Raw genomic sequence first — 25,309 nt, 5'->3', positions numbered from 1 at the left:
TCAAAAATTTGAGGAGAAAAATACAGGCAATTAGGCTATAATCTGATAAAATTATTTCATGAAATGCAGTTAAAAACTTAAATGCATTGGTCTACATCTACAGATGGACTCAGTTTTCCAGGTATCACAAACATTAAGTTAAACTACATTTAAAATGCAAAAGCAATGTCTTTTTAATGCTTTCTTGATGATTCTGAAAGCTGCTAAGTGAAAGGCTTTCTTTTAGCAATATTCACAATAAGTTGGCCCCTGCAAATAGTATCAAACACACTCCTTCCTTTCAGTATGAACAGTTTCCCATGCATTTCATTCCACAGATTTTCCTTTATTTGAAAGCACAGCATGACTCTTTGTCAAGATCATACCTTCTAAATCTCTCCTAACCAGCTGCAAATTCCTTGCAACTTGCCTGATAATCTATCTCACTCAATTTCTATCCTCAGACAGATAGTTCTTAATTTCTGTGGGTGCATTTCACATTTTAAGCCAATCAGAAAATAAAAGCAGGCCACTGCCAAACTGTGTGCAGTATTCTCTACGCAGCTCTCCAAACTGCACTGTTATTTGTTGCATATGCAAAGTCAGTTCATTGAAAATGAGCTATTGAATTTTAAAAGGAGCTAGAAAACCTAATTTATTAGAGAACAACCCTCAATGCTCCAAATGCCTTAGAACACTAAAAGCACAGACACTCAGGAAATTTGCTTGTTTATCTTAATTATTATAAAGCATGCAGCTTATTTAGAGGCTAAAAAAAGTAACTAAATATGTGATTAAACACCAGGCTTTCAGTTTAGGTATGCCAAAACAAAGTAGATCTTACCTCCAGGATCTTTGTCTGGATTGTACTCCAATGCATTGCTGCATATCAGATCAATATCTGTTAGGAAATCCTTGGCTGTTAAGTAGTTGTGTTTATCAATTTTGGTTATTATTGTTGACAGGTCCATTGGCTCTTTGATAACTTCAAGGTAATCTGAAACCTACAATCAAACAGCATACAAAAATGACAAAGGACTGTATTTGAACATTGCTAGTTTCTTATCTTTATACCCTTACTCATTCCACATGCTTAGCTCTAATACAATAACTGAACAGTTTCCATAATAAAAAAATATATACGTTAGAAGTTTGAACTGGACTTCCAAAATTAGTTCCTTCAGTTTCCTTCAAAATGACTTTGATGGTGTTTTTGAGGCATGGCATTTTAAATAAACACGTTTTATTTCTATTTTTTTTTTTCTTTGCAACTGTTATAATACTATTTTAAGCTGGAAAAAGAAGCAGCTTCACCTCACGAAAAATGAGAAAAATTGGGTGTTGTTCAAGTTTTAAGTAAACTTCTCATTATATTGAACAGTATACTTGTAAGTATATGTGATTAATTAGTTCCTTCCATCATTTTTATTAAAAAGAAAAAAAGGTTTTATTGATTGAAGACATTACAGTAACTTTACAGGAGGGCAGTCTAAAGAGAAAGTGTGTCAGAGTTCAGGGCTTACTACAAGCTTAGCTCATAAATGGAAATTTAGCATCCACTAGGGCACACTGAAAAGTATTTTACATAATTAATGGTACCATAAGGGGCTCAAGCTTGACAGTCAAATGTATCAGCACAGCTGCTGTGACAAAGTTCACAAAAAAAACCCCTATGAATTTGTTATTTACTTCAAGGCAGAAAAATCCTCTACTTGCATGTTTCAATGCAATTAAGGTTACAATCAATTAGAAACACTGGCAGCCTCAGAAACAGCACTGTTTTTTTCCTTTTGAAATCACCCACATACAACGGTAGCTGCCAAAATACTGAACAGTTACATACACATACAGACCAAGCTGTAATGGCTCCATAAGACTCAATAAAAATAAAATTAAAAAAAAAAAACCAAGACTCTATAGATATTCATACAAAAATCTATTACAACATAAAATAACTTGAATGCTTGAGGCTCTATGCTGCTGTCCACTGCACTAATTCCTTAAACACACACACTGATATTGATGCTGAAAAATTATAATGGCAAAAATTCTCCTTATGTCTCCCTCTACAGAAACATGATAATTAGTTCATTGAGCGGAACGCCAAGTCACGAGCCTCCTCTTCTCATTAGCACATCAGAAATGATCTTCACTGGAAACTGTAAACATTGCTGTTGAATTAGTCAGGAAAATCTCTGACTTGTCACACAGCACTCCCTCTGCTACACAAGCAGGAGTGGAATAAGCTTTACACACTTTCTCAGAAAGTCAGACAGGCTCTTCTACAACAGGACAGAGCTCTGCTTAGAAGTATAACGTGGGACAAAATGGGATGCTTAATTTCTAGTGCTGTCGTACATTAGCAGGGCTTTTTTTGCAAGTCTTGAAATGTGATTTTTTTTTTTACTTAATTTCTCCATCTAGAAAACCACGGTTTTGTGGGTATTCTGTTTTTATTTTCTCTGTGTGTGTGTGTTTTTCTCCCTATACTTATCCATGTATATATGAACCACAACTTCTGTGGGAGGAATTTTACCATGAGTATGATGGGTACCCAACAACTCATAAGGAGTTTCATAATAAAAGTTAAAGTTACTCCTTTGACCATGCTCACACTGAACTGCCACATTGAAGAGCACCTGAGTCTTTCAAAAACAGTTACACAATATGGAGGAAAGCTGCCATTAAGAGTGCTGCATGAGACAAAACACAGCATTGAGACATGTGAAATGTATAACACAAATTCATTTTCCACAGTGCTGTACTGTAAACATCTCATATTTGTCTCTTAATATCTTCTAGAATAAATGCTTCTTGAGAAACAAAAGACAAGCAAACCAAACTACCAGACTTGGACCGTTTGATTTCTAAGTCAGGCTAAACCCATCTTTTTCTTATATAAGCATCTGAAAATAGATTTGCAGATGAAACCATCTCATTGGTTAGGTGTGCACGCAATGTCATCAACCAGCAAATGTGCTATGAAGTGCTACCATCTGCAATTAATGGCATCTATAAGCATTACTGCTGAAATTATTCAACAATACTATTAACACACACTACATTATGGAACACAGATTGCTTTTCCAATACTATCATGCCTACAGGACTATTATGCTCTAAAAGCTTTTATTAAAGAATAGTATTTATGTTTCCAAATATTTCAGGAGCACTTGTAGGAACAGGAGTGGTATTTTTAAATGCTACTTTCAGTCAGAAAACTGACAGGAAAGCACAGTTTCCCACAGGTCACTGGACAGATGAAGAACACTGTCAAACTCCTCACATTGCAGCTCACGTGAAATCATCTCACCAGCCAACACTAGCATTCTAGATAGGAGAGATCACGGATAAAACATTCATTCTACTTATTAACTTATCCATTTCCTTTTCCTATGGATACCCTTTTTCTAATAATTTCAACTTCACTGTTTGCACATCACTGAAACAAGACCTCTTCAATATCCACCGGTTTGCTGAAGATGTTAAAGCGCTTGTCTGTAGCCAGCCTCTTGGTAACATCCCTGAGAAACAACCGCAGCTCTCTCAACGTGTTCTCCTCCTGGTCCTCCATTCGCTGTTTTTCTGCTTCGGACAGCTCACGGGCAGGAGATGGCAGTGCAAGAGGAAGAACTTCCATAGCATGAAGCGCTAGGGAAAATAAAACAAGTCAGACAACAGAAGTATTAACAACAGTGTATCTTATGGTTATGCCCCTCCAAATTTCATTACTTATTTAACGTGTCTCACCAACACAACCATCCATAAACCCTCAGGCTCACAGCTCCCTGTTTTCTAAAACCAATAACTGCAATTCCACAAGTCCTCCTCAAAACAATCCTTTTCTGAGTACAGAAACACTGCCACATATTAACTACACTAGCTGGCAGTTACCTGAACCTTTTGAAAAGAAAAAAAAAAAAAGGTATCAAAAAAACAAAACACTGAGATCACATTATTATTGGTTTTACTTTAAGTTAGTTTACCAGCCTGTTTCCTTCTTGGCGGGGGCATTGCTGCCTCATCAAGAATTAATCCTTTGAAAAATCGCAATCTGTCTTCTTCAGTTGGTTTCTGAATATAAAAAACCTCTTCATACTGGATTCTGAAAATACATTTCACCTAGAAAGAAAATAATGCTACGTGAAAATTGAGCCTCCACTCAAAATGGCACAATCAGCAACCATACTGAAATGCTCATCACAAGTTTTTCACAATTAGTTACATTAGAGAAGATAGGAAACTCCACCAAAAAGATCTGTGGATGGCTTCCCCTCTTCCTGTGCACAGAGGGACCTGGACAGCCTTGAAAAGTAGGCCCACGTGAACCTCAAGAGGTTCAACAAGGCCAAGTGCAAGGTGTTGCACTTGACAGGCAACCCCGGGTATGTCTACCAACAGGAGAAGAAAGGTTCTGTGGAGAAAGACTTGGGGCTCCTAGTGGATGAAAAGCTGAACACGTGCCAGCAGTGTGCCTGGAACAACATCCCTTTGTCCACTTAGGGTCAGTTATAGAGGTTCTGCTCTCTCCCAACTCCTCCTTCACCTTCAGCCTGCTCACTATCTGAAACATTAGAGAGCTTTCAACACTTTTTCTCCTAAGTGCAAAACACATAATACCACCCACTGTGAAGAAAAACAACTCTACCCCAGACATGCTACTGGAATTCCATCACTGCTTTCAACAGCAGACCAGAGAGTAAATTCATCATGGTTCCCTTAAAGGAACTATGTCATTTCTAAACAGCAAATGTAATTCAAGAACTATTTCGTGTCCTAAGCGAAACAGGATGGAGATTATGATGGTCAGTAACATGGAAGTACCTCCCTTACTAAAGAAAACTGCAAATTTTATTATTAAGTTTGAAAAACAATGTTTTAATGTGATCAGAACATGCTGAAGAGAACATACATCCATAATAACACTGCCCTCCCACAATAAACTTACCTCTTCAGGCAATTCACTATACATGGACTCAGAGGTAGACAGTAGAAATATAGGGGAGAAAGATGGTATATCTTGCAGCAAAGTTAGAAAAGTAGCTCTCACAGTTTCACTAACAGCTTCCCACCAATCACCAATCTGAGGCATGTAAACAATACTTGGTACTGTTCTTCGAGCTTCACGAAAGATCTAATTAAAAGAAACAACTGTATTTAACTAAGAAATCATTGTTACTCCCTGTGAGAAGCTAAACTCTTGCAGACTAGGAAACAACTCACGTTGGTAGTACTTGGTATATGAATGCTCCAGTAAAGTAACATTATCTAATGGTTAAGGCTTTCTAAACAACTGTCTGCAACCATCAGCTGTATCATTCAATTATTTTACATCAATGTTGTAAGGCCTAGAAAAATACTGCTTCTCACCTACGTTTTAAAGGCTTGCCAAGATTGAACAACCAATATAAAAATTAATCTGGCTTGCTATCTTTACACACCATAAAATTCACTGCATATTTAAGCATTTACAGTAAGTAATTGAGCATAAAACCACAACACAACAATTTATATATGAATTACTAAAATTGAGAATTAGGAACCAAAAACCCAGATTCTGTTCACTCAAGATAAGGTATGTGCCTGCAAGGTCACATTAAAACTATGATAACTCTTACCAGTCAGAAAGATCTGAATACCTGCCCGGAGAGCCCTTTATTTTAAACATCAAAATACAAGGAGCCTATGAAAATCTGGCTTATACCTAACATTTCACTCAGCTGCCTTTATTTAGATGCTACTGATCTGTTGCAGAATTACAACAGTTACTTATTACAAGAGAATTTTAAATGTCACCTGTGCACACGATTCTTCAGGTGTTTTGGCACTGACTGAATAAAGTGCTGGCAGATCTAGCCTGTGTACAGAGAACTTTTCAAGAGTGTGCAATAGTGCTGGAGCAAGGTGTGAAGTCTGACCCGAACCCCTCTCTCCAGTTAGCAGTAATCTCGGTCTGTAAGAGGTTGGCTGGTGATAAGCTGACCTGTAACAGACAACAGTTAGAATTAACATGCCACTGTTATCAATGGACATACATGTAACTTCAATCACTGCTTCATTTTAATATGCCAGGGTGTTTGTTTTGGGTCTTTTGTTTGCTAAGAATCCAAAAGAGCAAGCAATGGAAAACAGTTTCCTACAACTGCCTAAAAAGATTCAACAAACTCTAAAATGCTTCAGTTCTAAGTAACTCAAGCTTTGTCTACTGATCTAATTTCACAACAATTTTATTCAAATTCATCTGCAGAGCTGTGCACCTATTAAACTTATACAACATCATATGGATGTTTCATATAGAAACTTTCAGTCAAGATATCTATTTAGTCACATGAAGTTCACCTGAAGTATCAAAGCATCTCTACAGTAACCTCAGGAATTTCAGAAGAGATTTTTCTATTTATACAAACTGATTATGAAAGAAAGGAATTAACTTGCAATTTCTCTCATTAAGGTGTTTTTATCAGCACATCAATCAGTGAAATAAGATCAGCTGACTTCATTTCAGGCTTACTATTTTCTGACAACTTTCAAGCATATTCTTCAAGCATAACTACATCTCAGATTATTTTGTTCAGACACATATGCACACATTTTTATTTTTCTTCCTTATTTTTTAGCCCCACGTTCCCCTTCCCACTCTCACAATAAAACCTTAAATTTGGTATTAGAATACTTGACCACACACCTCTTAGAGAAGATAAGTTACTTGAAATTACATCCTTATTTTTAAGCACAGATTTCCATAAACACTGCTCTGGGATCCTTTTTTAGCAGAAAAAAATTAAGCATTTTTCCACAAGATGGCTCTACTGAACAGTACTACTGCTGAGCAGTTCTCCTAACCTCATTTCCTTTATTAAGCAAACTCCCCAGAGAACCCACAGAACACAGGCTAAAACAGCTCTAAATAAAAACCAAAGAAATGTTACTTTACAATTAATTACTGTAGGCAATTCAAATTAAACAGGGAGGATTCAGCCAAATTCCACACAACCTGTCCATATTCCCATTTCCCAAAAACTTCCCAAGAAATATAAGGAAAAAAAAAACGTTAAAAAACTCAAAACTATTTTATCATTTAACCAAACAACTGCATACACTGAAGCTCAACAGTACTTCAGGGGAAAACAAAGCAAATAATCTCTACTGTCATTGTAATACTTCCCACAAAGTAAACCTCTAAATCTCCCCCTCCAAAATATTCCTCAGTATCTCTTTTCCCAATGTGTGGTATTACAAATCAATATTGCTTGTTACAATCGAGAATTGCTGTTAAGATCCTTACTTCTAAGATAAATCTATCTGTACCAAACTGTTTCTGATTGCTGTCTCTAGGATGTGGCCTTCCCTAAGACCATTTCGATCTAAAACTTCTTATCTGTGCAGTTATATTTTCTTAGCACAGAACTGAATTGCCACCACTCCTTTATTACCTCTGCTGATCTAAGTGTGCCACAGTTTCATCCATCTGGTTATAGACAGTTAGAGAAACACTCACATTGTAAAATGAAGGTAGGGTTTATGTATAGCAGCTGATGACTGTTTCTTTGGTGATCCTGAGGGACAGCTCGTCTCAAAAATTGATGAAGCATTCTCATCTTCACTATCATCTAATATTAGGCTTGGTACATCTGTTCCAAGAAATACATTAATTAGTCTCATCACTTATACCCACAACAAACAAGGAAAGGCATTACAATTTTCTTCAATTACAACACTTATTTTCAAGAGTAGAAAAAAAAATGTCTTAACTGTCAAAATGTAAGAACACAGAATAATAAATACTTCCAAAGATAATCAAATTAAATAGTGCAGAATTCTAATCATAATTACAAATTTACTCACAAAAAAAATGTTCAACTTGCTATGAATTGATTCATTTAGTTTTATTTTACTGCCAGAGATTTTTCAAGGATGAAGTTATGAAATTTTTAATTCCTCAGACTATAAGGAATTTTGTATTTATTTCTTTAATATGGGTTCTCCAAAGTTGACAGGTACACTTTGTCCAAAATTATCCTCTGCATGACCACATGGACAGTGCATTTATAAGGAACTGTTTCACATACTCTGACAATCTACTGAAAAAAACAACTAAAAAAACCACCACAAACAAATCACAGAACTGTAGGGGTTGGAAGGGACCTCCAGAGATCATCAGTCCAACCCCCTGCCCAAGCAGCTCCCAGCCCAGGTTGCATAGGTAGGCATCCAGGCAGGTCCTGAACGTCTCCAGAGAAGCAGACTCCACCACCTCTCTGTGCAGCTGTGCCAGTGCTCCATCACTGCACTGTGAAGAAGTTCCCACACACATTTGTGCAGAACTTCCTATGCTTCAGTTTGTGGCCATTTCCCCTCATCAAATCGCCACATACTGAGTTCATATTCTGTAATTCAATCTATTTTAATTCCTTTTCCAATATATTAACATAATTAAGTGATTTCTACATAGTCCTTCAGAAACAAAAAGCTAAAAGACCGATTATATTCTAAAGACAGCCTCCAGGGACAAAAAAAATGCAAAAATGTAAGTACGGTATTAAACCATACCAACCAGTTAACAGAAAACCCATTTGAAAATTAGGTTCTCCTAAATTAGCTATCAGGGCTACAGTAGGATAAAGAATAAACTGCTGCTATTAGATAATGGAAAATCAACAGCTATGAGGATCTTTATTTGCACCCTGAAAAGGAATTTAGTTTATGTTAACTTCAACAAACCATTCTCATTCCCTTAGTAAAATCAGTTTGCATGAACAGGGTGAAAACAGTCAGTAAGACAAGTGCAGAGTTCAACAAAACGCTCTGCACTGGATGGACCAAGCTGGACAGCAGCTCAGCCACAGCTCCACCAGGGACCCCAGCAACACCCCAACTTGGCCACAATCATCTTTCTAACAGAGTGCTGTGAAAATAAAGCACTAAATAAAGAGATACAAGAGTTATTCTCAAATATACAACCCACCACAGCACAGGTATTACTACCCTGAATCAGTAATGGCAGCATTGACAAAGTGGGACAGAAATGCCACCTAACAGCTACCCATCTAGACATACAGTCCCAGATAAAGCATTAAGACAACAGAAGTACATGATGACGATATGACAAATCTCTTGGCAAACAGCAATGCAGTCACACTTCGGACAACCATGCCTCATAAAGTGAAGATAACAAAGGCCTGCAGATCCCAATCAGGTTTCAAGAACAAGTCCATATCGGGATGGATTAGGTAAAGTTGCTGGATATCTAACTCAGGGCAAAGATAGAAGCCCTTCAAACCAACTGGATCCAGACCTCCTAACTCTTGAAGCACTGCAGAACTCAAGGTGCAGAAATTTTGTTATACCACACATAGACCATAGGGTATGTCTTATGCTCACGTGCTGAATATTCTCAAGTAGAACTTTATAACAAAGAAAGGGATGTTTAGTTCAACTCTTTAATAACAACAGTATCTAAATTGGGCATTATCAAAAGATAAAAAGTATGGAGTGAAACAAATTTCTTAAACCACTCTGGATTCAAGAAAAACCAATATAATCCAACCACTGCTGCAAGTTAGTTCACTTCCCTCAACTCATCACCACCCCCTGATCCCACCTCAGGCCAACTCCACACCTGAAACCTTTAGCTATCCCAGTCAGCAGAGAAGTAACCCAACAAAATATGTTTTTGGATGAGTTTGCCAATGAAACAATTCATCAAAAAGCCTTATGTGTACATGAAATTCAAAGGAGAGAGCAAAAATGCACAGCCGGGCTGGTAGAACCAGAAGCCAGCCCAATGCTCAGCCTAAGCTGCCTGGCGTGCAGCCTGAAAGCATGTTCTGGAACAGGAAGTCATAGCTGTCACAGATTTGCTTTATGACTAACTTGAAAATAGCCTAATTACACACAACCACAAGTAATGTTTATAATGCCAGGGGGATGAGGGCTCTTCCAAATACAAACAGTAAAAAAATAATATGTCAGAATAAAAAGACATCAAAAACCAAAGTAATTTCAACATTCAACTTAAGAAATGACAAGGCTAACTATGTCTCCAAGAACACAAAATGCAGAACCTATTGAATCACTGCCAGTCAAAACAGTCAGTCACATTCCTTCTTACTCTCTGTGTTCCTAACGCACTCACACTGCTCCCACTGCAGGAGGGTCCTTGCATACTTCTGACCCCCTAGTGCACTGGATTTCACTCACTAACTTGGCATAAAAAAGCTAACTTGACACAACAGCTAATAGTTCTCAATTTGCTAACCAGGATCAGAAGTGTATCAGGCACTTCAAGGTGAAAAAATGCTCAGACTTCCTCATTATATAGATGATCACCCCACAGGCCCAGGGATCTTGTCCAACCTATGCTCTCAACTTCTGAGCTCTGAGCTCCACACTGAACTCCTTTGCAGCCTGCTTCTGTCCCACTAACAAGCAAACAGCTGAGAACAGGTAATTGACACTCAGGCAGGAGCATCAATTCTAGGTCCTAACATGCTGAAAAAGACTGTTTAGTTGTTGATGTTTTTTTTGTTTTTAGTTTTTATACCATCTGATTACATTCTATTATTTCTCATTTAAACTGTAACTCACTTAAAGGTGTGGGGTTTTTTTGTTTTGTTTTTTTTCAGATAACACAAACCTATAGCATATGGGTCTACAAAGGTTAGTTTGTTAAATGCCACAGCAAGGTAAAATCTGCAAAAATAATTAGGTAACAGACAAGCAAATTGCATTTACTTTTGAACATAACACTCAAGCAAACACACATCGGGTTGTAGGCTAGCAATACAGGAAAGTCAACTGACAACCCACATACCTTCACTTTTGTCACTCTGGCTAAAGTCAGCATGAGGAAACACTTTGTGTAAAACCTCAAGAAGGGTAGTGAAGGTACGTTCCAGCAGTGGTCTGATCACGGGAGATAACGCATGTCCTGAAGACGTCACAGCACGCTGGGAAGCAGGCACAATGTTCTGCATTGCATGGTAAAAATCCTGTGCACTGAGAACTACTGATGAAACATCGAGCTGCAGCTTCTGACTGCTCACATAAATCTGGGGGTAGCGTCGTCTCAGGGCAATCAAGGCAGCCTCAGTGCAAAGTGCTTTTATGTCGGCCCCACAGTACCCTAGAGTACAAAGACAAACAAAACAACCTTCCATGAAATAGCACTGTTGTGCTGCATACATTTCAAGCACGCCTACAGCTAAAAACAATCAGTAATAGTTTGTTGTCAAGGTCCACAAAGCATCTGCCAAAACGTGCCAGGCCATAATCCAGTGACAGTGTTGTATATCAGGAAATTATGTACAGTTACACTGAAATACAGTCAGAAATGAATCCTACACGACGGCTCAAATGACCTCTGTTTTCACTACACAGCATTTATCTTCAGCTCATGGTTTTCAGTCTGTCATCACTCTTCCTTTTATTCTTAATACTTCCTCAAGTATGCCTGCCACTTGTAAGCTGCTAGCCCTGGGGTTTTTGCTTTTGTATGTTTGTTGTTGTTTTAGTTTGCTTAACTTAACATCTCTACATGAATATATTTCTTAACAGCAAAGTCATTTTGTTATATTGGATGAACACCGAACTATTACAGACCAAAAAAAAAAACAGGCACCATAAAGAAAAAAACAACCAATAATGAAGAGAAGAAATCTCTGGTTAAAAAAAGCACACTCTACGTAGACTCTCAGAAAAATGGCAGCTTTTACCATTGAGGAAAATGTTTCAGACTTCTTTCAGTTTTGTAACACTACCAATAAGATTAGGAGTAGAAAAGCTACTAAAAAGCATCACAATTTTCATTCAGTCCAGCTTCCAAGTATCTGCAGGTGGCTTTGCATAACTGCTTAATCATCATTACTAAGAACCACAGATTTGATAATTAGGAAATACTTAGGGACTTAATACCTCTGTGGCTTTTGCAGTTCAGTGGCTTGGGGCTTTTCCCCCAGAGCCAGAGAGTACTGTACAAATTCTCCCATATCCCCCAGCAAGAGACATCAATACACCACTGTGTGTTGTAGCACGATAGCTCCATCTCTCAAAAAACTTTAAATATTATTCCAGGGGGACACAGTCACTGCAGGAAAAGGTTGCATATTGTGCAGAGGTACTGTCACCTAAGTTCAGAGCTCTGCACAGTTTACAGAAACTAATTCATCAATTCTCTACGTAAAGTCTTGTGGCTTTTTTCCTTCCTCCTGCCCCACCTCCTCCCATTCATACTTTTTCTACTCTATTTTTGTATCAGTTTTTTTGGCAGCACCAAGTCCCAAAGCTGAAGCCTGCTGCCTTGCTTCTCTCCATCCTCTGTTGTTCATTCAGTGCTATGGGAATACATAGTTTTATTAAAATCAATACAGCAAAAGGAACAAAGCTGATTTTATACAGCACTGAAAAATTAAAAAGTTAAAAAAATAAAAAGGGAATTAAGATGAGGGGGAAACACAGTTTTTCACTCCCATCCTTTAGTTACAATATTTTGGGTTTTGCAATACAGGATAGCAACTTAGAATTCCACTGAGTTTCTCATATACATTCAAACATAATTCAAGACAAAGTCGCAGAGAAAGAACACCACAAATATCAGATGTGTTATACAACATTTAAGCTGAGTTCACAGAAAAGTTAGTCACTATAACCGTGTAAACTTCATGAGCACACATTGACAGTTTTCTAAGCAGCAGCCAGCAATTCACATTCACAACTTACCTTAAAATGAAATAAATACATGTTACATTTGGAATATGCTCAAATACAACTATGTATATTACTCACTGGGTAAGTAATTACTTTCAGTACGGAGGCTGTTATTTATTTATTTGCACTAACCCCCATCACAAAATCAAAACCATGCAGGCACACTTCATCAAACACACGTACTTATTAAGCAGTACCTACAAGTCCATCTAAGAAACCAAAAACAGACTTTTTATCCAAGTTTTGCTTTGTTCAACATGAGGTAGCACTTTCCCATTCATATTAGTCTACTTTTCACGCAATAAGCTTTCTGAATTTAACACACCTAGGGGCACTAAAGCAAAGCATAAACCGAAGATGTACAGGAGATACATAGAACTCCAGTGGCCTGCTGCCTTAAAAACTAGTTTAGCATCTTTGTCACAGAAGATTCAGCAGCTCAGAAGCTCAGTCCTTTCCAATTTTTCTATTAATAAATGCTGTAATACCATTTTCTAACAGTCTTTTTAATCACCGCTTGCACATCTCCAAGGAACTGCAAAATTAGGAAATAATAGCCTGTAGCCTACTTCTAAAATTACGTTCTCAGGTGATCAGATACACAATTAGTCTCCATTTCTATTTTTCATTTCTCAAAAGCAATTACATTTGAAGAATAATAATTGGTGTCTCTTTCTGAGGGATCCTCTTGTGTACACTGTTCATCCATTTTAGCAACACGAAAACTGCAAAAAAATGGTATCTTGTGAAACACTGAGGAGTTTTTTGATCCTAATAAGTAAACATACACTGATTGAGATGTGAAAAAAACAAGTAAATTTCTGTCAAAGGGAATAATAAATAAAATGAGTCATACCTAGATTAAGTAATCTGAATTTATTTTTGTCTAAATTGACACTATTGAATCGAGGCTCAGTGCATTCACCTCCATTCTGAAGAAGTCACAAAGTATGTTCACTTTGGTAGCCAAAATATACTGGCAACACCTTAACAAGTCAAAAAACTAAGTACTCTTCTCAAGAACCCCCCATTGCTCTACCTATCACCACCACACTGTGCTAACTACTTTCAAGTTCAGCTTTCAAAAAACAGGTTTCCTATTTTGATCACTGAAATCCCGAAGTCATACTTTACTGTTACTGTGCAGATACTACATCCTCTCTAAGCTTTCCTTGACCCAATATCCACCCAAAAAACTAGAAAAAATACTCCTTAGCTAGGCTGAACATCTAACTTAATGATCTTAACCACTGCTTTTACAGTAAGGAACTGAAACCAGTTGCTCAGAGAGGTGTTGGAAGCCCTAAGTAAAATCAGTTTGCATGAACAGCTATGAAACCCCTGGAGACACCCACGGTGAGGCTGGACAGGGCTCTGAGCAGCTGATCTAGCGTGGGTGTCCCGGTTCACTGCTGGTAAGTTTGACTACATGGCCTTAAAGATCCCTTCCAACTCAAAGAATTCTATGATTCTTCCAGTTTCTTCAGTGCACCTCTCTACAACTCCTACAATAGAGAAAAATAAGTTCATCAAAATTCAGTGCTGTGAGAGAAATGAAAAACTATGCTTTCTACACATTCATGTTCTTCATACATTTGTGAAAGCTATGAAAAGCTGAAACTAATCTTAACTTCCTTCTCCCACATTACATTAGGACAGGAAGATCTAACAAGATTCTATTTTGCCACAAAGTGTCCCTTCAAAAATAAGTTTAACAAGTATCTTGAGTACGATGGCTTACCTCTTCACAATTCTATTTAACGTCATTTCAATAATGCTCTTCACACTGTGAAAAAATTCATCTGCAAGGTGAAGGCATTCACACTTCACGTTCTGCTTCCTACAAGACTGAGTTAACAGCCTCTCTACTACAGGAAGTTATCATTCAGAATAAAGCAAGCACAATAGATGAGCAAAGATTATAAAGTTCAGGATTGCTGTGGGCCATCTCCAGTACACACTTACGTGGCAAAAATGGTACTAAGTACTTGTGCTTTTTGACAGTAGTAGAAAGACATCACTGTGATCTTCAAAGTAATTCCATGTTCTCCCCGAGCAGCGTCACTTGTCACACACTCACTGCATTATGTGGTAGTTCAGTGAAGTGAGTTCTTTAATTCTCACATACAAAGAAATGTTGTAAAAGGCATCCATAACACCTGAGATAAAATCAGCCCTAGAAATAACTTTTTCTTTTTGCATAAGTCCTGGAATCTTTCCCTTGTATTATCATTAAAATTGTACCCCCAGTCTTAAAAGGTTCTGAGTCACACATACATCTGCTTTCCCAAAGTCATTTGCTTTGGTAGTATTTCAGCAGGTTTCTTCATTAGGATCCACATGCTTGTAAGTTAAGTGTTGCCAAGCTTGCTGAATTGGAGAGAGGTATAAACCATGCTGTGCAAAAAGCCTGTTGGGTGTAGGAAGCTTTCAGGGACACAAGGGGAGGTTTTAAAAAGAAAAAAAAAGCTGTACCAACGAGGAAACAGACCAGCACATATTCTTATCAATGTGAGAAGTGGGCTAGTAAGTTGAATTTGCAGGGACACAGAGAATCTGGAATGCCTGCTTAAATATTAGTTGTTGCAGATTTCACTTACAGAATGATGATGCCATCTCAAGATGACGAAGATAAACCACTCTTCGACTGTTTATAAAAGATCTTTGTAATAGTCAAAAGGTCTCAATCTTGGATGTATGAAAACATTTAAATTCCAAGACACAGAATTGAGAAAAATCGAGTGCACAGTAGCTGGACAAAAGGAAAGCCAAAGAGAACAGAGAAGGGGCATTTCCTTTGATTAGCTGACTTCTCCACAGAACAGGTTTTACTGAGAACAAAGAATGCCTTCTGATCAAACCTACCAACAGCTTTATGGACGGTCTGAAATTCTAAAAAACATGATTGTGTTCTCAACACAAAAATATGGTGAATTTTCAAAGAAAACAACTGAGTTTTACACCAACTACTCCCCTCTCTCCCACTAAGCAGCATCAGGTCTTTGCACAGATCAAGCAGAATTTACATGAAATGGGTTTGGCACATGCTGTCTTATACCCGGCAAAGCTTAAATTGGAGTTTGCTGGATAGTTATGTTTTCTCCTCACCAGAAGATGTTGAGGTCTTTGTGCATCAAAAGCGGAGGGATGCTGCTTCGATGATAGATGTCCCTGTGGATGAAGAGGATAATTCGGATGTACTGCAGCTGACTGAATGGACTGATGTTCAATTTAAAGTTCTTATTTCTCTGATGATGGGTTCCAATGCACAGATATTTGAGACCGTCCTTTGTCTGAGAACTTCAGTGCTTCTCCAAGCAGATGACTGACAGAGGATTCATCTTTGCATGACAAATTGTTGAGAAGAGATTTGTGGTGTGTGTTTTAGGGTCACTTCCTCTGTTAAATTCACTATAAAAATATTTGGTTTTATTTCTGATTAGCTTTTAAGCAGCAGGTTTATCTTGAACAACCATCCTCCATTCAGTACAGCAAGTCTTTGGGCGCTCCAAAGGTATAGTTAACGTACTCACGGTGCAACGTTTTTCTCCCTCCACCCCCTCCTATATCTACACTTTGGGTTTGTTCTATGCTAGCAATCTGTAAAGAAAAAAATCACCTTTAGAAAGGCTGAGCAGACTGTGGGATTTCTGTCAGAGGAGAACATGCCAGTCAGTGAAAAAACAAGTACAGATTTTTTTATTTTTGTCCATATGTAGACAGATAAAAAAACCCAAACACATCTCCCTACCCCATCTGTAAGATTCTATTTTAATGGGAAGTCTACCTGATGACTCCAATTCCCACTTCTATTTGATTCTTTCTGTGGGTATGGACCCTATTTAAGGACAAGTGGAAGTTGCAGAAAGGAAAAATGATATTACTTTAACGTCAAACAACTACTAGCTACTCATTTTGTAGTTCCATAAGACAGAAGCATGTTTTACCACAAAAAAAATAGCATTTTTGAAAGTGCAAAAGTTCAAAAACTTAAAGATAATAAATATCTTGATACATTTATCAAACTTTGAGTTTCACACAGAGGAGAAGGCATCTATACGAGAAGTAGCACAGAAGTACTAACATGGTAACACTCACCAACACATTTTTCAGCTAGCTCTCCTAAGAAAGGATCTGACAGTTTGGGGTTCCAATCCCTGGTATGAATTTGTAAAATGTGCTTTCGTGCCTGATTTAAAAATGAAAAGGAAGTTAGCAAGCCAAACCCATGCTGGAAGATTTGAATATATTATTTATTCAAGTAAATATCTATTTATTTTCCCTCTTTTTGACACATCCCTGAAGTGCATAAAATAGAAATTACTACGCAAAGATTTTCCAGACAAAGGTTTTCCTCTCTCTTAAAATGCCACATCGAAGCAGTAATCTTTCCATTATACCAGTTACATATTTTAATTGGTGTTTTATCAACACCAGTGCTACCCATGAACTGATCACAATTCATGTTCTAGTTGGAATTACCATAATTGAATGTTTATATGCCGTATATGTGATTAACAGCTTCCCACTGCCAAATGCCTCACCAATTATATTTTTGCGGAATAGCACAGTATATACACATGAATTGCAAAGGTATTTCATTTCAGAACTGTAAAGAATCCAAATAAGTTTATTTTTAACTTGTTGTGCACATAGGTAAGTATGAATTCATGCAATATTAAGGCTGAGCTTTTAAAACTCTAGAACAAGGAACTGAAATATTCCTGCCATCAGTAAACTACCTTCCATGTTTTCACGTCTAATTTTTGTGCTCTCAGTAGCACATACAAAGATACTTCCTCTTACTGTAACGTCCAAAATCCCAGCATTTGACATTCCTTATATAAACCCATGCAAAAACTCAGGTTTTAGCTAAGCAATCCAGTTGAATGCAAACAAATTACCTTTGCTTTTATTTTAACTGTATTCTGAAGATTTGGACGTCAGTACAACTTTATATACACTATCAACGTGTTTTCACTAGAAAGCCTTCCTAAAATTTAAATATACTCACAAGAATGAATGGAGTTTGCTTTTTTATGAGCTTGGTTGTCAGATATTCAAATGTCTGTATTTTATGTACAAGAAACAATTACTCTAAGACTTACCTTTTGATCAGGCAAGTTGAAAAGAAATTCCCTGTCAAAACGACCAGGTCTCCTGAGTGCAGGATCTATAGAATCCAGTCTATTTGTAGCACCAATGACAACTATTTCTCCTCTATTATCCAGTCCATCCATGAGGGCAAGAAGAGTAGACACTATAGAACTAGAAGAGTTTTTGAAATAAGTAAGTAAATAAAATTATAGGGTACAGAGTAATAATATTTGGTCTTTCACTTGTAATTTCAACATATTTATATGTCAAAGGAAACTATAAATATATATATATATATATATATATATATATATATATATCTATGCGCAACTATTTCAAGTTTCAAATCAAGGAGAACTCTTTTGATACAATCTATATTACTGTTAGCATTACAACTCCAAGAACTACAAACAACTACAAGAAACCCAAACTTCATAAAACATTTTGGGGAACATGAGCTCAGTTACTCATTCACTGTGACTCTAAAGAGACCTCTTCCATCCATTAACAGTGTATGCATCATCTCATTTAGAGCAAATCAGGCAGTGGAGTAGCACTGAGCAGAAGAAAGCTGCATCAAAATGAAGCCACATACACCCCATAAACCAGCAAAGTGTCCCCAAAACTCTTTCATTTTCCCCTTATCTGAGTCAAAGGAAATGTGTACAAATATGCCTACAGTATGAAAAACATAACCATGCTCCCATAAGGGGCACAGCAAAACTGAGATTGAGGGCAACCAGAAAAAAAAAAGTACATCTAGCAGTAAATTTGTAAATAATAAAAAAAAAAGATTATGGAAGTAAATCAGCATAAACTTCCACATCATCATCCAGTATTCAAAAGGACAGAGGTGTTCATTCACAGAACATTACAACTGAAAATCTCAAAATATAAATATTTTCAGCTGATTATTCTATCAGGTTGGCAACAGATAATCTGTTTATAGTACAAAACCAGCAACCAAACTTTAGTTGATACTTCAGCTAACAGGTTAACACTGCTACAAGTTGATTGCCAGCAACTGCAGTCTGTCTGAAAAGCTAAAAAAGGTGGCTTTCCGGAGAAAAAAAATCTCAGCAATCTGTCCTTTTACTGTAACAGATCTCATGCAAAAGTAATAATCCTTCTTGTAAACTGAATAAAATTAACGTTTTAGAATTTACCAAATTAATGAGATCCTGTGTGGAGCCAGGAACTGGACTCTATGATACTTGAAGGTCCCCTCCAAATCATGACATTCTATTCTGTAACGTATATTTCTTGATAGCACACACAAAAAAAAAATACCTGTGAATCTGATCTTGTCTACTAGAACGAACAGGAGCCAAGCCATCTATTTCATCAAAGAAGATTATAGAGGGTCTCATCAAGTATGCCTGGGGTGCAAAAAAAGAACTGAATTCACCATTAATTCATAATTACTCCATCAACATCAAAAATACTTTCTTCTTACCAAGTAATAACATGCTTAACTAACACAAACTCCTCTGTTAAAAGGTGTATTCTGAAAGTAGAATACAATTTTCAACAACAGTACTGTTTCAAAGGAAAAAAGATGCATTCTCCTTTGAATAAGCAAGATGGCACCAGTGTATCAGTTTTACTCTTTGAGAGATTCAAGACAGCAGTGCTTGTAAATTGAGACACCTTACACTGAGTTACAGAAAACAGTATCTTATCTGCACACAATCCATTTGTTTAGGCATCGGATTGAAAAAAAGCATGTTTGTGCAGCTTGATAAGAGACTGTCCTGTCCATCATTTTCCAAGCCAAATGAGGGTACTAAAATGCACACACAGCAGATGCACTCCTGCATCCTCCCTTACATGACAGACAACTTCAAACTCACTCTTCTTTTTTCTTCCAATTTCTACCCAAAGTATTCTGTCCTTTAATATTGACAAGTTTAGAAACATCTTCTTCTCAGTTCTCAAAGCAAAATAACGCTGTCATTTGTACATTCATTTATTACTTCATCTAAATACATAAGCTATTTAGTACTAAATTTCATTTGCAAATAATTTGGGTTGCCTAGAACACAGTGCAGATATAATAACAACAACAAAAAAAGCAAAAGAATACACACAAGATGTATTTTTTCTAACCTGATCAAAAAGGAGTCGAAGCTGACGTTCAGATTCACCAACCCACTTACTGAGGCAGTCTGCTCCTTTCCTCATAAAGAAAGCCACCTTTTTGTCTCCTTGACTGCATTCATTAGCTAGAGCTCTAGCTACCAAGGTTTTACCTGTTCCAGGAGGACCATAGAATAAACAGCCCCTGAAGATAAATGGATCAACACAGTCACAAACTTATTTTATGTCTCCTGAAAAACTCCAAGTCAAATTTTATAATGAAGACAGGGAGCCTGGAGAAGAAAGACTTAAGTTCTAATATTACTACTTAACGTATTAAACACAATTTCATAAAATCTATGTTTGCTTTATGCTTCCATGTATAAGCTTCAAAAGGATTGTTTTACTCTAGTTAAGTAACTCCTCAAGTATTAACCCTTCAGACAGTTTTTATTACTTCTTTGGAGAGACTTACTCCTTCAAAATGACAAAAATATAGCAAAATATTCAATTTAATCAGATTAAGTGTACCCATTTAAATCCCACACTAAAACAGCTGAATTATAACAAAACATTACTGACATTACTTCTATTAAAAGAAAAAAATGCACTTACCTTAATTTAGCCAATCATTTGACAAAAAGATTGAAATCAACAAAAAAAATTCAAGGTACTAAGGCTGCCTCAATAGAACACCTGAATTCTTTCTTCAACTACATTACAAAAGAAGTTGTCTTTACCATAAGAAAAGTAAATTGGATTTTTGTAGCTCTTCATTCTCGTTATTACATTCTGATAGACAAGTAGAGTGGCAGACACCTAAGTCTGTTTTAACTGTAAACACTTGAAGGAAAGAAGCATTCTCCTACACACTTTCAAGTGAAGAGTACTTCAGTTTAGTGGAAAAAAAAAAAAAAAAAAAGAGCAAATACACCTACCTTGGTGGCTGAATTTTGAATTTTTCAAATATTTCTGGATAGAGAAGAGGAAACACTACCATTTCCTTAAGTGCAAGGATGTGATGACTCAATCCTCCTACGCTATCAAAACGCACCTTTGAAAAAAACAAACAACAAAGCATGTACAAGCAAGAGCTTTTCATAGACAGTCTCTATTTACAAGACAACATACTCAAAGAAAAATCACAAACATCAATGATTCACCAGAAAAACTATACTAAAATAGGAGTTCACTGAAGTTTAAAAAGTTGACCACGACAATTATCAGTGACTGAGGTGGAGGTTTACCTGGTTTGCAAATTAACTGTGCCAGCGCTGACTGGACTCCTACAGAGATATGGCAGTTTTAAGCTCAGGCACACCATACCATGAATATACCTTAAGTACTTCCAGACATTGACTTCATTCTACTAATAATATAGCAGATTCTTCACGATACACACCATAAATAAACATAAATCATTGCTCCTGAACAGGTTTTATCTTGAACCAAACTGAGGGTTCCTGGACTACATTCCCTTTAGCCAGGCTTGTTAAGAGGTAACAGTGAAGATCCACACAAACACCATGCATGAAGTTTGCACAGGACCATGGCTAGCACCACCAACAAACAGGACATTACACCTATTTCTGCACTGCTTATGATATCACACGTACAACAGTATTCAAAAATTGGCTATAAACAAAGAAATAAAGTTGAGAAATGGATATTTTAGCTCATTTATGTTCTATATGCAGCCTGATGATTACTTAGAGGACAAAAGCAAGCGCTTTTTAGCACAAAATAATAAACAGACAACAAACCTTGAACCATAAAAAAAGACCAGATAGTTTATAATTAATTTACTTCTACTTCAATAAGAGTTTGTGGTGAATTCCACTTACACATAACTGCTGTAAGGAAAAGAAGACTTCTAACTGAACTTACCGATTTATCAACAATCATAGGGTCAACATCAGCCAAGCTAGCACCAACTTTCACACGTTCTCGCAGGATTCCACTAGCTAAGTCTTCTGCTCTGAAGTTTAAAGGCAGGCACCTGTTCAACCACAAGAACAAAAATCAAATATTGTTTCATTTCAATCATATTGCTGAAATGGGCAAAGATAAGAGATTGAATGGCTTCATCTACTGAGTTAAAACGGACATCAGCCCAAGCAATTTTCATCCAATTTCAAAACTGTTATGAAGAAAAAAGAATCATCATGCTCAGTTAAAAGAACTTCAGAATGAAGAACAAATTCTCTTGAGTATCCCTAAAAATTGAGAGTACATAAGATGACCTTCCTGGTTTGATAAGTTAATAAAAACTAATATTTTGGTAACTATTCTTCTGTAATAAGGAGTTCCTTAAACATAGTGTTATGCTTGTATATGTATTCCAGTCTGTAAAGCTAGAGTGGATGCATTTTGATTAAACACAGAAAAAACATTGAGCAAAAAATATAAGACACTATCTGCTGGCACTGATGAAATGAATAAATTCAGTATAGTAAGAAAAGCATTTACAGAACACATCAGAGTAAAGAAAACATTAAAAAAATATTTAGTTTAAAAATTTCAAGAAAAAAGTCAAAGTAAAAAAAATGATTTACAAATCAGCCATAACTCTCATCCATCTGATCCACTATATAAAGTAAAGTTTCAAATGCTTAGGTATTCCACCAGCTGAAATACCCAGTAAGGGAGGAAGAAAGGTACCAGTAACACACTGGTTATACTTGCAATTAACACTTTTAGGGTTTTACAACACTTCTGTTGTAGTTGGGAAAAAAAAATTCTTAGTTTTCCTACTAACCTATCTGTGGCAGTTCAAAATGGAAGATCTGTTTACTAACTGGTGAAAAAAATGCAAGGTCAGAATACTGTTTGTTGTGTTTAGAATGTATGTACAGGAAGAAGGAGGTAGTACTTGGGTATAAGCTTCAAGGAGCTGGGAATAAGTAGCAATGTAACTCCTGGTCATTTTTTGGGGTGGGGTTGTTTGTTCTTACACCACCAATACCCATGTCTTTAACTGATGTGAGTTGTTAACGTCTTCTGAGAGAGAGATTTAGCTGGGTTACAACAGAACACTGTCACTTTGCAGTGGCTTACTCATTGCTGCATAATAAAAATCAAACCCTCCTAAAGACCAAAGATGATTTTGTACCTATTTCTTGCTCTGGCCATGCTTTTAGACTTTCTTCTTTCAAAACGTTCTTCATCTGAGGAAGTGGTATCACTGCTGTGAATGGCATGCTTCTTTCTCCTATTTAAATGGCAAAATAAACATCAAATTCTGTCCTTTTCACAGTGGAACAGCACGCTTTGATTTTTATTTTTTTAATAAAAATCAAATTGAAAGGACAAATGCTACATTGCTCAGTATAACAGACACATCCAAATTCCAGCTTTAATAAGTATCAAAATAATCAGGAGGAGGGGATGATAGCATCATTTACTGTCTCAAGGATATCCAATATCAACATGAACATCACTAGAACAGCAAGTTCTTATAAGATGTGGTCACAAGAATTGGCTAATAGAGTAACTCATGCATTTTTAGTGAATACAGTGAGCTGCATCATTTGTATGAACATGATAATCCACTGATGAGCTGTTTTTTGCAAAAAAAGTCCTGAGATTATCCAACAAAACGCTGTATATGCACACTATAAGCAACAGGAACATTTTCCAAAATTATAAGTTGTAATTAATATTTCAAAGGATATCAGGATTCTGCCACTGACTAGAACTTTCTAAAGCTCTGAGGGAAACCATTCTCACAAAAACAATCTAATCTAGTTTGTTAAGTAAAAGTCGTTCAATTGCATCCAAGAGAACTTGGTGTATCACAGATTTCTCGGACACAAAAGATAAAGTCAAAATAATTTTCAGCTAACATTGTGTTAAAATGCTAATACTACTTGCAACTTGAATGAAAAGAAAGGAATTACTCTTTTTTTAATCTTGCAGAACAGAAGAGGGGCATTATTTTAACTGCTGCTTTACAATTAAACACTAAATAAAAACCCTTAAAGAAAAGGCTAGCATGCAGTGCACAGATCTTTTTCTGGTACTTGCAGCACACCTGCTTCCAGTTTGCTTTCAGATCCCTCCTCACAAAACTTCTACTGCTATTATGAAATACTGTGAAATTCACTTTTCTGTGCTGATCAGGATCTGAACGTGAGACGTAATTCAAGACCCATCCATATGCATGAATGAAATGAACAACTCAGGAACATTTCTAAAATCAAAAGATAATAGAAATGCACCAAGCAAACAACTGTACCAAGACTGACAATTACCTGATATGGCTTCTTCTTGCAGGAGATCTGTGAATATCAAACAGTGTATTTTCTCTCTTTTTTTGGTGAGCTGGCACTGAATGAAAGAAGTTACAGGTTTGTAACATCAGTTAAAAAAAACAAAAACCAATAAATTTATCTAAATGGAGCTACAAAAATAGCAGTTTATTCCCTTAACAATAATTTTATCACTAGTTTCTCTAATAGCTCAAATTAAGACATTTCTCATTGAAGTAATAGGTGGTTACCACTGCAATGCATTTATCTAGTTATAAATTAGGTTTATCACTCAAAAACAAAACAATTAGCAATTTTTCTATGTAATTATTTATGACTCCTTTCTGAGATCATCTCTTGCCAACTACTTCTTTCCAAAACAGGCCAGTGCAAGGCAGCATGTGCAAAGTTCAGTGAGACAGCAAGCACTAGAGATGCCATCACAATTCACACTTCGCTGGTGTTCCAAGTAATCACACTGACACAGTGAGCAAGAACACAAAAGAACAGAAGTCATTAAGCACTTGCATGGGAACTCTTTCAGCATCAGGAGCAGCCATCTGAATTCCCTTCCCATACCCATGGAGTTTCTTGGAAATAAACAAAGTAGAACTGTATTATCAGGGTCCAGCTCCTCACCTATTGGAGGGGCCTGATACCTTTCAACAGTTTTTCTCTGTCTTAAATTATACGGTCGGTCATTTTCTTCCCCTTCAGCTTCTTCTGCTTCTATATCTCCATCTTCTTCCTGAGACTCTGTTTTGAAAGAAGAAAAATTTCAAACTCATCTTCTTAATATCACAACTATTCTCATCCTAAAATTAACAATTTAATGGACACTGAGAATCATTCCCCTCCTATTAATTAGCTTCTTCCAGTTTTCCACAGACAGTTCTGGAAAAGCAACAGACAAAAGTAAGTATGATGAGTTTCAGTTGTGAAGTACTGCAAATAACTGCTATCTTTCTCCTTCAGTAATTATCCTTCAAGTTAAGAATAATGCATCTCTTCTCTTTCTTTTCACACAGTAGCCTGGGAAAAAAAAATCAATATTTGACACAGCAGAGAAATAACTGTAAGAGTCACAGTGTAAGTTTTACACAAAGGAAATGAGCACTCTTTATAATAATGTTATTACCTAGACCCAACTATTAATACGATCTGTATTTCTGTCCCTGGATCTTAGAATTAAGACTGCA

At 36.7% G+C, this 25,309-nt stretch overlaps 1 protein-coding gene across 4 annotated transcripts in view; it reads right to left on the bottom strand.

Moving 5' to 3' along the window:
- The window catches only part of ATAD2B (ATPase family AAA domain containing 2B), a 68,436-nt gene that overhangs the window by 22,504 nt on the left and 20,623 nt on the right, over positions 1-25,309 (bottom strand). For 3 of the 4 annotated variants that reach the window (XM_065730647.1, XM_065730648.1, XM_065730650.1), the window contains exons 7-22: positions 24,750-24,866; positions 24,114-24,189; positions 22,973-23,071; positions 21,748-21,859; positions 20,799-20,914; positions 19,891-20,065; positions 19,072-19,160; positions 17,793-17,952; positions 16,783-16,873; positions 10,793-11,104; positions 7,478-7,610; positions 5,776-5,962; positions 4,928-5,113; positions 3,966-4,101; positions 3,434-3,630; positions 824-983 (exon numbers count right to left, since the gene is read on the bottom strand). In XM_065730647.1, the coding sequence (XP_065586719.1) occupies positions 824-983; positions 3,434-3,630; positions 3,966-4,101; positions 4,928-5,113; positions 5,776-5,962; positions 7,478-7,610; positions 10,793-11,104; positions 16,783-16,873; positions 17,793-17,952; positions 19,072-19,160; positions 19,891-20,065; positions 20,799-20,914; positions 21,748-21,859; positions 22,973-23,071; positions 24,114-24,189; positions 24,750-24,866 (2,346 nt within the window). The remainder of the gene's footprint in view (positions 1-823; positions 984-3,433; positions 3,631-3,965; positions 4,102-4,927; positions 5,114-5,775; positions 5,963-7,477; positions 7,611-10,792; positions 11,105-16,782; positions 16,874-17,792; positions 17,953-19,071; positions 19,161-19,890; positions 20,066-20,798; positions 20,915-21,747; positions 21,860-22,972; positions 23,072-24,113; positions 24,190-24,749; positions 24,867-25,309) is intronic. The other variant, XM_065730649.1, reaches the window with a different exon arrangement.

The sequence above is a fragment of the Cyrtonyx montezumae genome, unplaced genomic scaffold (genome assembly GCF_038088225.1).
Source record: "Cyrtonyx montezumae isolate F1298 unplaced genomic scaffold, pur_monq_1.0 scaffold_13, whole genome shotgun sequence".
NCBI lineage: Eukaryota > Metazoa > Chordata > Aves > Galliformes > Odontophoridae > Cyrtonyx > Cyrtonyx montezumae.
Note: the sequence above shows the minus strand (reverse complement) of the source record. Positions and strands in the feature narration are given on the sequence as shown.